We start from the raw sequence: 12,037 nt of genomic DNA, 5'->3' as shown, positions 1-12,037 counted from the left end.
TGGAGAGTCCCTAGGGCTGATTATTTACTGTGATCCTTTCTTTCTCTCCTTAATGATGTTCCTAGGTCAAAAGGGCAAACGAAGGCTATTTTTGAATCATCGCAGGTATAAAACCAGAAATTCACATTTTACAAGAAGTTTGATTTTAAAGAAACAAACTGGTAGTAACCATGAGGAATACTTGACACAGAAGGGAGGCCTTCCCACAAGACAACTCAAAGCCACCTCAAGGTCTGACAGCTGGCAAAGCTTCCAGAGTCACTGCATCTTACAATCCACGAGGATGCTGGTAATGATACCAACACCAACTGGAAGGCATGGTGGTAAATGAGCTGACTGAGAAAGCAAGAAGGATACTGATGATACCACGCAAATGAGTTGCTGACAGCTGGTTTCTAAGTTACACGTGAAAGCTATTTCAGAGATTTCACAGGAAATGCTTCCTGTAGAAACTACAGGAAGCATCAGGTTTAAGGACCCACAGGGTATAGCCAAGTTATATGAACTGATCCTCTACCCTATAAAGCCCCCAGAAGGCTGTAAAGAAAGATTTTTAAAAGACCTTCCTTCAAGCCATTTCCAGTAGAGGTGATGACAACAACCTTCACGGTTCCTGTCATACAAGGAATGAGTGATAAATCCCTAAGACAGGAGCGACGAGAAAGCTATTGCATGCAGAGAAGAGGAGCTACCTTTTGGCTTTCCAGTTAGAATTATACATGAAGCACATGGAGACATTTAGAGGGATGGCAAACGCGCCAGTGTCTGAGCTCACGCCTAGACACTCGAGTTTCCAGGGAACACCCTTGGCCAAAATCTGCTGGATAAGATGCCAGCTGAACACTGTGCACCATCACAAGTGGCTGGAGTTCAGGAATGAACAGAAAGCCATAATCCAGTTGTTCTGGGATGGAAAATGTAATGCACACCAGTTTGCAATTAGTCTAAAATGAAGAATCAGGACCATTTAGCCCCAAACAGAAAGAACAGACAGTTCATGGGATTGGGCCGATTCCCAAAATAAAATCCAGCCCTCCTCCTGCTTTTACGTTTTCTACTTCTATTTTTAATGGCCTAATCACATATGAGTAGTTTATTATAAGTTGCTCATAAATTAAGGGTGGTAAATGCTGAATCCAGGTGCAGAGGAGAAAAAAAAGGAACAAAGAAAAAGGGTGGTGGCGGAGGCGGACTCTTTCACAGCCTGGATTTCAACAGAACCACGGCAGGGTCCTAGAGACACACAGAAGAGAACGAGAACTCCACCTCTGTACTTCCATCATAAACAAAGCTTTTTGGCCTCCATTTCAGAATACAGATCCTTCTCAACCTCTCCCCACTTACACACTATCCAGTTACAAATATTCATTTGATGGCTATGCCTTGAGAACAGTAAGTCACTAGATGAACCTATAAATGTAAAAAACTTTTTCAATGGCAAGAGCACAGGCATATAAAAATGATGATCTTTGGAGCCTACATCCCTTGCTTGCAGATTTATTTTTTTAACTGATTTTCAGGTTTATACCCCCCATTAGTGTTTTCACATCTCTCTCTGAGCACTTATTGTCCATCTCATTCTTCTACGTACTGTGGGTTACAAATGTGGTACGTGAATCCCTCCCTCATCTACACGTATTTAGGAGAGACGCCTGGGTCTCTTGGGGATCTGGACTATGTCTTGCTTATCTCCTTGGCTCCAGTGCCTGGACCAATGTCATATACACAATTGGAGCTCCATAACTACTCGTTATTTGTTGAAAACCTGATTGTGGCGAGTAACTGAGCACCTATAATAACCATAGCATATGGAAAGAAGAGCATCGAATGTGAGAATATGCAATCTCACCGAATCCACTAAATGGTACTTTGGAGGTTTCTAGAACTTGATAGCATGTTTACTTTTTTTTTTTTTTTTTGAGACGGAGTCTTGCTCTGTCACCCAGGCTGGAGTGCAGTGGCCGGATATCAGCTCACTGCAAGCTCCGCCTCCCGGGTTTACGCCATTCTCCTGCCTCAGCCTCCCAAGTAGCTGGGACTACAGGCGCCCGCCACCACGCCCGGCTAGTTTTTTGTATTTTTTAGTAGAGACGGGGTTTCACCATGTTAGCCAGGATGGTTTCGATCTCCTGACCTCATGATCCGCCCGTCTCGGCCTCCCAAAGTGCTGGGATTACAGGCTTGAGCCACCGCGCCCGGCCGATAGCATGTTTACTTATACGCATGAGTGTATCTATGCTGCTGCCAGGGAGTGGAGCTTATGATCACCCACAAGTCCAGTAACTCAAGGGTCTTCCTTCTCTAGTTAATCCCCAAAAAGGAAAGCAAAAGAAACAGGAGATATCATATATCTCTTTTCAGTTTAATCAAGTTGATTTTTAATCTCTTGTTTCTGACCATTGAGTTCATTGGGAATCTTGGGTCTGCATTTTGTACTTGGGCTCTCTCTGCCTGCTTTGGGTCACGTACAACCTTGATAAGCATGATTTCTGTGTCTTTATGTCATGAAAAACAAGTTAACAGGACAGGACCACGAATTCTGTCATCCATCACTAGAAAGCTCCTTCCAAAATCTGTCTGTGGCCCCAATCTCCTTGCCTAGTAACCCTGTCAAAAGAAGAGAGCACAACAATTGGAGTGATTCTGAATGACTGCAGGCTTCTATGGATCACCTTCTTCAGCTCTTACTTAAATATTTTCAAAAGAAAGGCAAGAGCATCAATATGATGCAACTTTGCCAGCATTAACTTCACTGCAAATGTGAAATCATAAACTCACTATTTAAAGTATTAATTCTGGTCTAATGTATTTATTGTGTTCTTTATCTTGTTAACTCCTGGTATCAAACCAGACTTCAGAATAATACTCATATACTCACATTTAGACTTGTCCCCTTATTCCACGTGCAGAAGGACAGATGTTATCTCATACTTCACAGTAAGGAAGTAAAATCTGGAAATAAAATGCCCATACCTGAGGGCCTGTTCAAGACTCTGGGACAATGATATGTTTCTCCCTCGGTGATGTGTGGGCCTGAGGCATGTACAGGTGACAGTGGACATGCCTGGATCTCAGCATCTACTTCCTCTCTCTGCTAATGGGGTCCCCAGGTCTCCAGGCTAGCAAGGAAACTTGGGTATAACTTCCAGAATCATATGTCAAGAGAAGCGTTCATTCCAGAATTATATGTTAAGGGAAGCTTTAATTCCCCGGAGGAAATGTTTTGGGGTTTTTTTTTTTTTCTTATGGACAATAAAAATCATGAAGCTAATCGTGTTTCCTTTTTCACTTTGCCAGAAGTCTCAGGACTACACCTCTAATTCACCTTCAAGATTATTGGACTACATGGCTGGGTTCTATTTGTCTTCACTATCCCCAGAATTGAATCTATTTAAATTTATATTTTCTATGATCTTTTAGAAACATCTTTTTTATTTTACTCTATGTGCTTTTGTGAGTATTCTCAGATTCAACCTACGGAAAATGTCAATGTATAAACAAAGTTGCAAATCTATTGCTCACAAAGTTTCCTTGCAAACGAAAACCTAGCCCTCCTTAATCTGTGCCCTGTGCTATTAGGGAGGATTGGAGTGTAATCCTGAAACGTGTGTGCTGCCTCGGAGGAGACGGATCAAGTTAGGCCCACCTCATCTTTTCAACCTCAATTTCCGGGATCACTGAATCGATCAGATCCCTCTCACCTCCCTTAAGAGGTGCCTCCTATAGGCAGGTCTCCAGGTTCTGCCTTCACCAGTGTGAGAAACCTAAGGCCTTAGCTGATAAATTAAATGTATGCCTCCAGATAAAGTCATCATACCTGAGGATTTCAAAAAGTAAAAGCCTTAAATGAAGAAATAAAGTCTCTGACTGGAAATATCCGGAAGTGAGTTGGTGGGGAGCGAAGGTAGAGGAGGAGGGGAGTTGGTCCTAGTACTATTTGCATCTTTCTTGGGATAAACATATTTTTAAAGCACTTTTCTGACACATTCTCATTGCAAACCTTACGCTGTTCTCTAAAGTAGACAGAATAGGCATTCCTTTATCTTCCTAAATTATTTGGAACTCTTCTATAATGCAGATTCATCTGTTCTTCCTACATCACGGGCATCATCATCCCATTACTATCCTGCCTCTTAGCTACAATGTGAGCATCTTTGAGTTCAGGAACTCAGAGCAAAAAGTGGTACATGTGGTGGATTCAGGAAATATATGTTCTAGGGCTCATTCCTTCATTGTATCAGCTAACAAACATGTGAGTGCCTCCTGTGTGCCAGAAGCCGTGCATAAAGATGAATGAGGAGCTTACAGCCTTGCAGGGCAGACAAGAGCGGAAGTTAACTGCAGTGCCAGTGGCAGAACAGAGATGCAAGTGGTGCCACGGAGAAAGCAGTGGCACCGTGGGAAGGAGGCTGCTTGAGGATGACTTCACAGAAGAGGCACCAAACTGGGTGTTACAATATTCCCCCAGGTAGGTTTTTTTTTTTTTTTTTTTTTTTTTTTTTTTTTTTTTTTTTTGAGACGGAGTCTCGCTCTGTCGCCCAGGCTGGAGTGCAGTGGCCGGATCTCAGCTCACTGCAAGCTCCGCCTCCTGGGTTCACCCATTCTCCTGCCTCAGCCTCCCGAGTAGCTGGGACTACAGGCGCCCGCCACCTCGCCCGGCTAGTTTTTTGTATTTTTTTTTAGTAGAGACGGGGTTTCACCGTGTTAGCCAGGATGGTCTCGATCTCCTGACCTCGTGATCCGCCCGTCTCGGCCTCCCAAAGTGCTGGGATTACAGGCTTGAGCCACCGCGCCCGGCCCCAGGTAGGTTTTTTTAAATGAAAAACTATCTTTATAAAAGCTTTAGATTATAGAAAAACTGCTAAAATAATACAAAATTCCCTTTCATCCCATACTCGGCTTGCCCCCTGTTACTGCATCTTACACGAACATGGTACATGTGCCATAATGAATGAACTAATCCTGATCTCTTATTATTAACCAAAGTCCATACTGTATTCAGCTTTCCTTAGTTTTTACCTAACGTCCTTTTCTGACTTGATCCCATTCAGGACACCACATCACATTCAGTCATCATAGCTCCTCAGGCTCCTCTTGGCTGTGACGGCTCCTCAGACTGTCCCTGGTTTTGATGACTGTTAACAGTTTGAGGAGTACTGGGCAAGGCATATTCGCAAGATGTTCCTCAATTGGAATTTGTCTCATGTTTGGGGTAGAAAGACCACAAAGGTAAAGTGTCATTATCAGCATATCCTATCAAGGGTACATATACTATCAATGCGACTGATGCTGAAATTGATCACCTGGCTGACATAATGTTTGTCAGGTTTCTCCAGTGACGCCCCAACCCGCCAGAAAAAGTGATTCTTTTCTCCCCCACTTCATCCTGTACACTCTGGAAGGAATTCACTATGTGCAGCCCAACTTCCAGAGTGGGGAGTGAGCCCCTACCTATCTGAAGGCAACATATCTAAATAAATTACTTGGAACTCTTTCAGAAGGTAGATTTCTCTATTATTCCCCATTTATGTATTCAATTACTTGTTGTATCAGTAAGAACCCACATGCATTTATTTTATTTGTGGGTTATAATCCAATACTACCTTATTTTGTGACTTTGGCCACTGGCAGCTTCTGTATTTGGCTCCTGTGTCCCTCTGCCATACCTCATCGATGTGAGCATGTGGGTGTGTGTGTGTGTGTGTGTTTGGAACACTTCCTTACTTTCTGGCACTGCTAGGTAGGTTTTTATAATGCGGTTTCTAAACATCAAAGCCTGGCCATGTTAACATCATCTTCAAATGCATCAACATCACAGAACTTTAATGCCAGAGAGGGCCACAGGTCATAAATTCAGTATCCCCATTTAACATAAGATAAAACAAGGTTGGAGCAGTTGCCTGAGGTCACACAGCCACTAGCAGAACTCCTGATTTTTATTGCTTATTTTCATTTTTTTCACTATTTCAAGTAACTACTGTTGTCCATGTGTAAAAGTCCAGTCTACAGTAGAGAAATTGTGTCTGTCACGAAATCTCTCCAGGTAACCAAGTTACCATCAGCAAGACTGCACACAAAGCAACGTTGAAAATATGCTTCCCCGACCTACAGATATCCAGAGAAAACGCTACTCTTTTTATTTTTCTAATAACAGCTTAATTTTCCTCACAATCTCTCTAATTTCTCTTACAACCTCTCACCTACCTACAATGGCAGTAACCCTAACTCGAACTTACTAGTTAGTAGTATCTCAGTCGCTTCTAGTCTAAACAGTCTCTCTTGAGTAGATGCTTTAATATCCACGCTTCGGCACCAAAACTAATGTCTGAGAAACAATTTGAATGGTAGGGAGCCTGGAAAATAAAACTTAAGAGGAACAGAATAGTGCTAAGACAATCAATGAGGCAAGAATCATCTCTTCAACAAACGGTGATGAGACAGCTAATATTACATGCAAAACAGTAAAATAGACTCCTACGTCACACTATGTTCAAAATTTAATTCAAAATGAGTCATAGACTTAAATGTAAGAGCTAAAGCTATCAAATTCTTAGAAAAAGAGTAAATCTTAAATCTGCATGTCTATTTTCTATCCATTAGAAAAATATTATCTACATAAAGTTTTGGTCCATTTTCTATTTCTTTACCCCTACCATTCAAATTTAAATATTTTGATTTTAAACTAGTAAAAGCAGAATTACCAGAATCACATACCTGACACAACTAAATATTTGACAACACTAAATTTATTGGAATTAGGTAGGCTCTTGATTGTTTCTCAGGAACAATAACTCGTCTTTCCTACATGTTATTTCCCTGTTATTTGAGTAACTATGTAATGAGTATCTCTTTCGTACATTCAGTGACATGGGTGTGCATAAGTGTAATTTGTAACATCAGTAACTGGATTCACCATCTAATCTTCAATTCATGTTTAGTTCTATTGTACAGTATTTCCATAACTTTGGATACTTTAGTCAAACTTACACTTCTCATCAATTATAAAAATCAAGATGTTAATTAAGACGTTATATCAACTGTGACAATTAAGATGTTAAAAATTCCGAACTAGACAGCACTGGGCCCACTTTTAGTCAGGCTGTCATGAGAGGTCCTTGAACTGCTTCAATTTCAACCCGGCCTCTTTTGGGCAAAGCAGCAACATGGTAAGCAGCTCTAGTAGAAAAACCACTCTTAAAATACTGTTTGTAGATTACACTGACAGCCCTGAAGTCATTTGTGTCAGCTAGCCAAACAGTTGTTTTTACCACATTAGTGAAGTCACAGCCTGCAGCTTTCAAAATATCACCCACATTCTTAAGGGGCTGTTTAGCTTCTTCTGTTACCTACTCTTGGCACAAGCTGTGCACTCGAAAGGTTCATGCCTAGCTCTCCCGAAACATAAATGATCCTGTCAACTAACGCAGCTTCACTGTAGGGAGCAGTGTACCCTTTGGCTTTCTCAGTGCTGATCACCTTTCTAATCAAGGATGACATGGCTAAGCCTTCTCTCTTGCACCCCCTCTGGGAGAAGCAGTCCCTACACCAGTTCTGCTCACTTCTCACTCACTTCTCACTCACCTCTCACTCACCTCTCACTCACCTCTCACTCACCTCTCACTCACCTCTCACTCACTTCTCACTCACTTCTCACTCACTTCTCACTCCACTGCAGAGGAGAGGTCTTCATGACCTTGGATGAGGAAATGGTTTCTTAGATATGACACAAGTACCAAAAGAAAAAAAGCAGATAAACTGGACATCATGAAAATTAAAAATCTTTGCACTTCAAAGGATAGCATTTAAAAAGTGAAAAGACAATCCAAAGAGGGGAGAAAAATTTCGCAAATTAAATATGTACTAAGAGACTGGTATCCAGAATATATGAAGAACCGTTACAATTCAATAATAAAAAGACAACCCAATTTTAAAAGAGGCAGAGAATCTGAACAGATAGCTCTCCAAAGAAGACATACAAATGGCCAATCAGCACATGAAAAGATACTTGATATCATTCGTTATCAGAGAAATGCAAATCAAAACCACAATGAAATACCATTTCACACCCACAAAGATGGCTATCATAAAAAAGGCAGATAATAACAAGTGTGGGAGAGGATGTGGAGAAAGGAGGACCCTCAGGCATTACTAGGGGAATGGGAAATGGTTCTGTCACTTTGGAAAACATTTTGGGAGTTCCTCAGTTATTTTATGACGCAGCAACTCTACTCCCAGGTATACAGGCCCAAGAAATGAAAACGTCCATCCGTGCAAAACCTCGTACCCTCTATATACTCAAAAACTATATCCAGAGACTGTAGAATATTGGTGACTCTCTTTGAGAGAGGTAATCTAAAGGTTTTCTTCTCCTCACTTAGCCTATCTGGCAGCATTTGAACTTTTACAGCAACTCTGTTTCGTAGATCTGCACGTTAAGAGAAGTAAAAAAGCCAGTAAAGGCAATGTCCTCAGTAACAGCATAATCTGCAAAGCTAGCAACTAATCACAATTCTAATCACTTGATTCTGTATAAATATCTGCCTCAACATGGACCTTTTTAAAATATAAAATAATCTGAACAAAAGGAAAATCTGAGTATATAGATTCATTTGGTAGCAACCAATGACACTTATATTATTACCAATATCAGAGAACACTAACCCTTAAGAATTCCTCACAATGCTTTTGAGAAAAATACGTATCCTAACCCAGTATATTAGTCCTGGCCAAATGTTCCCACTAAGTATCGCTTCTGCCTAGAATAACAACAATAAGCCAATCCTCCTCTTTAACTTTTTTTTGGCTCTGTATACCTGAAAATAAGTAATGTTGGCTCAAGTCAAAATAAGCTTTTTTAAAAAGTTGAATAAGCTCAAGAAAAGAAAGAAAAAGTTGTTCTTTGGAACTCATTTGTCATCTTGGAAAAACACATCTCCCAAGGAGAAGTACTCTTGTTCTTCATAATAATATGAATTTGCAAATACTCATCTCTTCCCTGCATCAAAATGCGCACATACAATAAAGTGTCTAATCCTAGTATTTCTAGTTGCTGGGCAATTACAGTTTAGTGTGGTTGCACTGGTAATAAAGGTATTTTAAGTTTGTCCACTTAAAAGCTCCACTTGCATCAGGAAATAGTTGAACCGGGCTGGGAAAACTAGCAGCAAAGAAGTAGATTATCTACATAATACCTCAAGCATGGCTGGTAGGGACAGGTCTACAATTATTGTGACATCTGTAAGAAGTTCTAAAACAGCACTCCCAGTGGAAATATAAAACAAAGACAGAATGCGAACAGCCTCTGCCTTAGGAGCATGCAACTATTGCAAGCACCTGTTGGGCCCAACCAAAATCAGTAGCTCCAGCCTAGCCTTTCTTTTGTGCCAGACACCCCTCTTCGGGTATCCCACAGATGCCTCAACCTCAACACAGTCAGATTCAACATGCACAGAATGGAAGTCCTCATCCCACTTACCACTCCAAGACATGGACCTCCTCTGGTCCTCCTCAATGCCTCCAATATTCACCCAGTCACCTAACGTAAAAGCTGAAGGTCACCCTTGACAAGCTGTTCTCACTCATTCTCTCCAATCAATCCATAGCTGTGTGGTAGGACTCCAGCTAAAAGGCTAAAATACTGGGAATAAGAGAGGAAGACTGGACAGACTCATCTGAGTGACAGAATGGACAAGACTTGGTGATAAGAACAGTTTACAATTCTTGCAGAAGCGCCCAGTATCCGTCTGGCTTTCCACCCCTGTTTCTCTCTTTCTTGCTGATTTATTTGCCCCCGTCTTCCTTTCCCTCCACGACCTCTTCCCTGACTCTTTGCAGTGATATCATTCCCATTTCCACAAAGAGAAACAAAGTCATGTGGCCCTAAAATTTGGTTAACATTTTTCTGACAGGTGACCTAACACAGGAGAGGCAGGGAAGGTTGGCTGGGACCCAATTCCTTGGCCACATCTATTAGCTGATCCCTGAAAGAGGTGAAGTTTCAGGCCTCAGCATAGTGAGCCTGCCCCTGCCCTGGAGCACCAGGAAGGCAGCTGATTGCACAGGTCACCACCTCAGCTCGCCTGAGTCAGCCCGGCCCTGTTCCTGACTCACCCTCACTTCTGATTCCAGACCCCTGACTCAGCTACTCACACATTCCTGACTTCCTGGCCCTTGACTGGTTTGCTGACTGACCTTGGCAGACCTTTGAATTTCTCTAGAAGGCTAATGCTAGACTATTAGGAGAGGTTAGTGAGATGGGGCACCAGAAGAAAGAAATGGCAGGTGGCTAAACTCCTCTTAAATCAGCATCCAGAGGGCTGTGCTGCTGCCACCAAAGAATGGCACACAGGACATTCTAGGCACGTCTATCTGAAAAGATCCTCCAAATGTATTGTGAGAGAGGGAAAAGGTATTGTCAAAAGTACAATCCAAAATACATTTTTTCTACCCTATACTCCTATGCATTGTTCAATTTAATTTAAAACAATCTTTTTCTACCATTTCTTTTTACTAAAACAGCTACAAAATAAAAAATTCCACAAAATTACAATTTGAATGGGAAAAAAACCTCTGTGGCAAATAATATGACACTTCACATATCCTCCACTACTTACTTTTAACATGAAAATATAATTAGATTTGTAAACCACCAAAAAGGATGTATTCTCAGGCTGTGAGTAGAGATAACTTGTCCAACCAGTAACAATATTTCTATTGCCAAAGGAAAAAAAAATCACTTATTTTTATCCTTCAGGTTGATTCATATTTACCATTTTTGAAATCTCTTTCTAGCAAAATATACAATCTTTACAAGAATATATACCAAGATAAACTATATCCTGAGCCATAAAACAAACCTCAACAAATATAAAAGGACTGAAATCATACAGACTAGTTTTCTAACCAAAATGGACTCGAAATAGACAACAGGAAAATACCCAAGCACTTAGAAATTAAACAACACACTTCCAAATAATCCACGGGTCAAAGAGCAAGCCTCAAGAAAATTTTTTTTTAAAACATACACTGACCTGAATGGAAATTAAAATAAAATATATGGCATTAAATGTTGATATTAGAAAAAAGGAAAAGTCTGAATTCAATAATCAAAGCTCCTACCTCAAGAACCTGGAAAAGGAAGAGCAATATAAACCCAAAGCAAGCAGAAGGAAGGAAATAATACAGAGCAGAAACCAATGAAACAGAAAACATTTAAAAAAAAAAAATCAATGCAATCAAAAACTGATTCTTTTAAAAGAATGAATTCATGTCCTTTGCAGGGACATGGATGAAGCTGGAAACCATCATCCTCAGCAAACTAACACAGGAACAGAAAACCAAACACTGCATGTTCTCGCTCATAAGTGGGAGTTGAACAATGAGAACACATGGACACAGAGAGGGGAACATCATACACCGGGGCCTGTCAGTGGATTCGGAGGTAAGGGGAGAAAGTGCATTAGGACAAATACCTAATGCATGCAAGGCTTAAAACCTAGATGATGGGTTGATAGGTGCAGCAAACCACCATGGCACGTATATACCTATGTAACAAACCTGCACATTCAGCACATGTATCCCCGAACTTAAAGTAAAACAAAAAATAAAAAATCTAAAAAGCACTACTCAAATGCTAAAAAAAAAAAAAAAAAAAAAAAAAATCAGTAAGATTGACAAACTTCTGGTAAGACAAACAAAAAAAAGATAAAATACAAATTACCAATATCAGAAATAAAACAAAATATATTACCACAGATCCTGCAGACATCTATAAACAACTCGACACACATCTAACAACTTAGATGAAATGGACCAACTCCTTAAAAAGTACAAACCACCACAACTTATGTAATATTAAATATAGTAATCGGAATAGCCTCATAACTATTAAGGAAATTGAATTCATATTTTAAAACTCCCCCAAAAGAAATGTCCAGGTCTAACTGGTTTCACTGGAGAATTCTACCTAGCATTTAAAAAAGAATAAACATCAGTTCTACACAATCTCTTCCAGAAAATAGAAGAGGAAGGAATCCTT

The 12,037-nt window shown here is 40.5% G+C and overlaps 3 protein-coding genes across 5 annotated transcripts in view; all 3 read right to left on the bottom strand.

The window, feature by feature from the left end:
* MYZAP (myocardial zonula adherens protein) overlaps positions 1-12,037 on the bottom strand; it is a 324,346-nt gene that overhangs the window by 189,865 nt on the left and 122,444 nt on the right. The window lies entirely within an intron of this gene.
* CGNL1 (cingulin like 1) overlaps positions 1-12,037 on the bottom strand; it is a 155,464-nt gene that overhangs the window by 54,042 nt on the left and 89,385 nt on the right. The window lies entirely within an intron of this gene.
* On the bottom strand, positions 4,805-10,659 carry LOC126958485 (2-iminobutanoate/2-iminopropanoate deaminase-like). Its single transcript, XM_050796842.1, is given in 3 exon segments — positions 4,805-7,355; positions 7,357-7,581; positions 7,659-10,659. Coding segments are annotated over 2 exon segments (402 nt in total). The 5' UTR covers positions 7,498-7,581; positions 7,659-10,659; the 3' UTR covers positions 4,805-7,094.

Source organism: Macaca thibetana, chromosome 7, assembly GCF_024542745.1.
Source record: "Macaca thibetana thibetana isolate TM-01 chromosome 7, ASM2454274v1, whole genome shotgun sequence".
Lineage (NCBI taxonomy): Eukaryota > Metazoa > Chordata > Mammalia > Primates > Cercopithecidae > Macaca > Macaca thibetana.
This window is presented reverse-complemented; position numbering and strand designations above follow the sequence as displayed.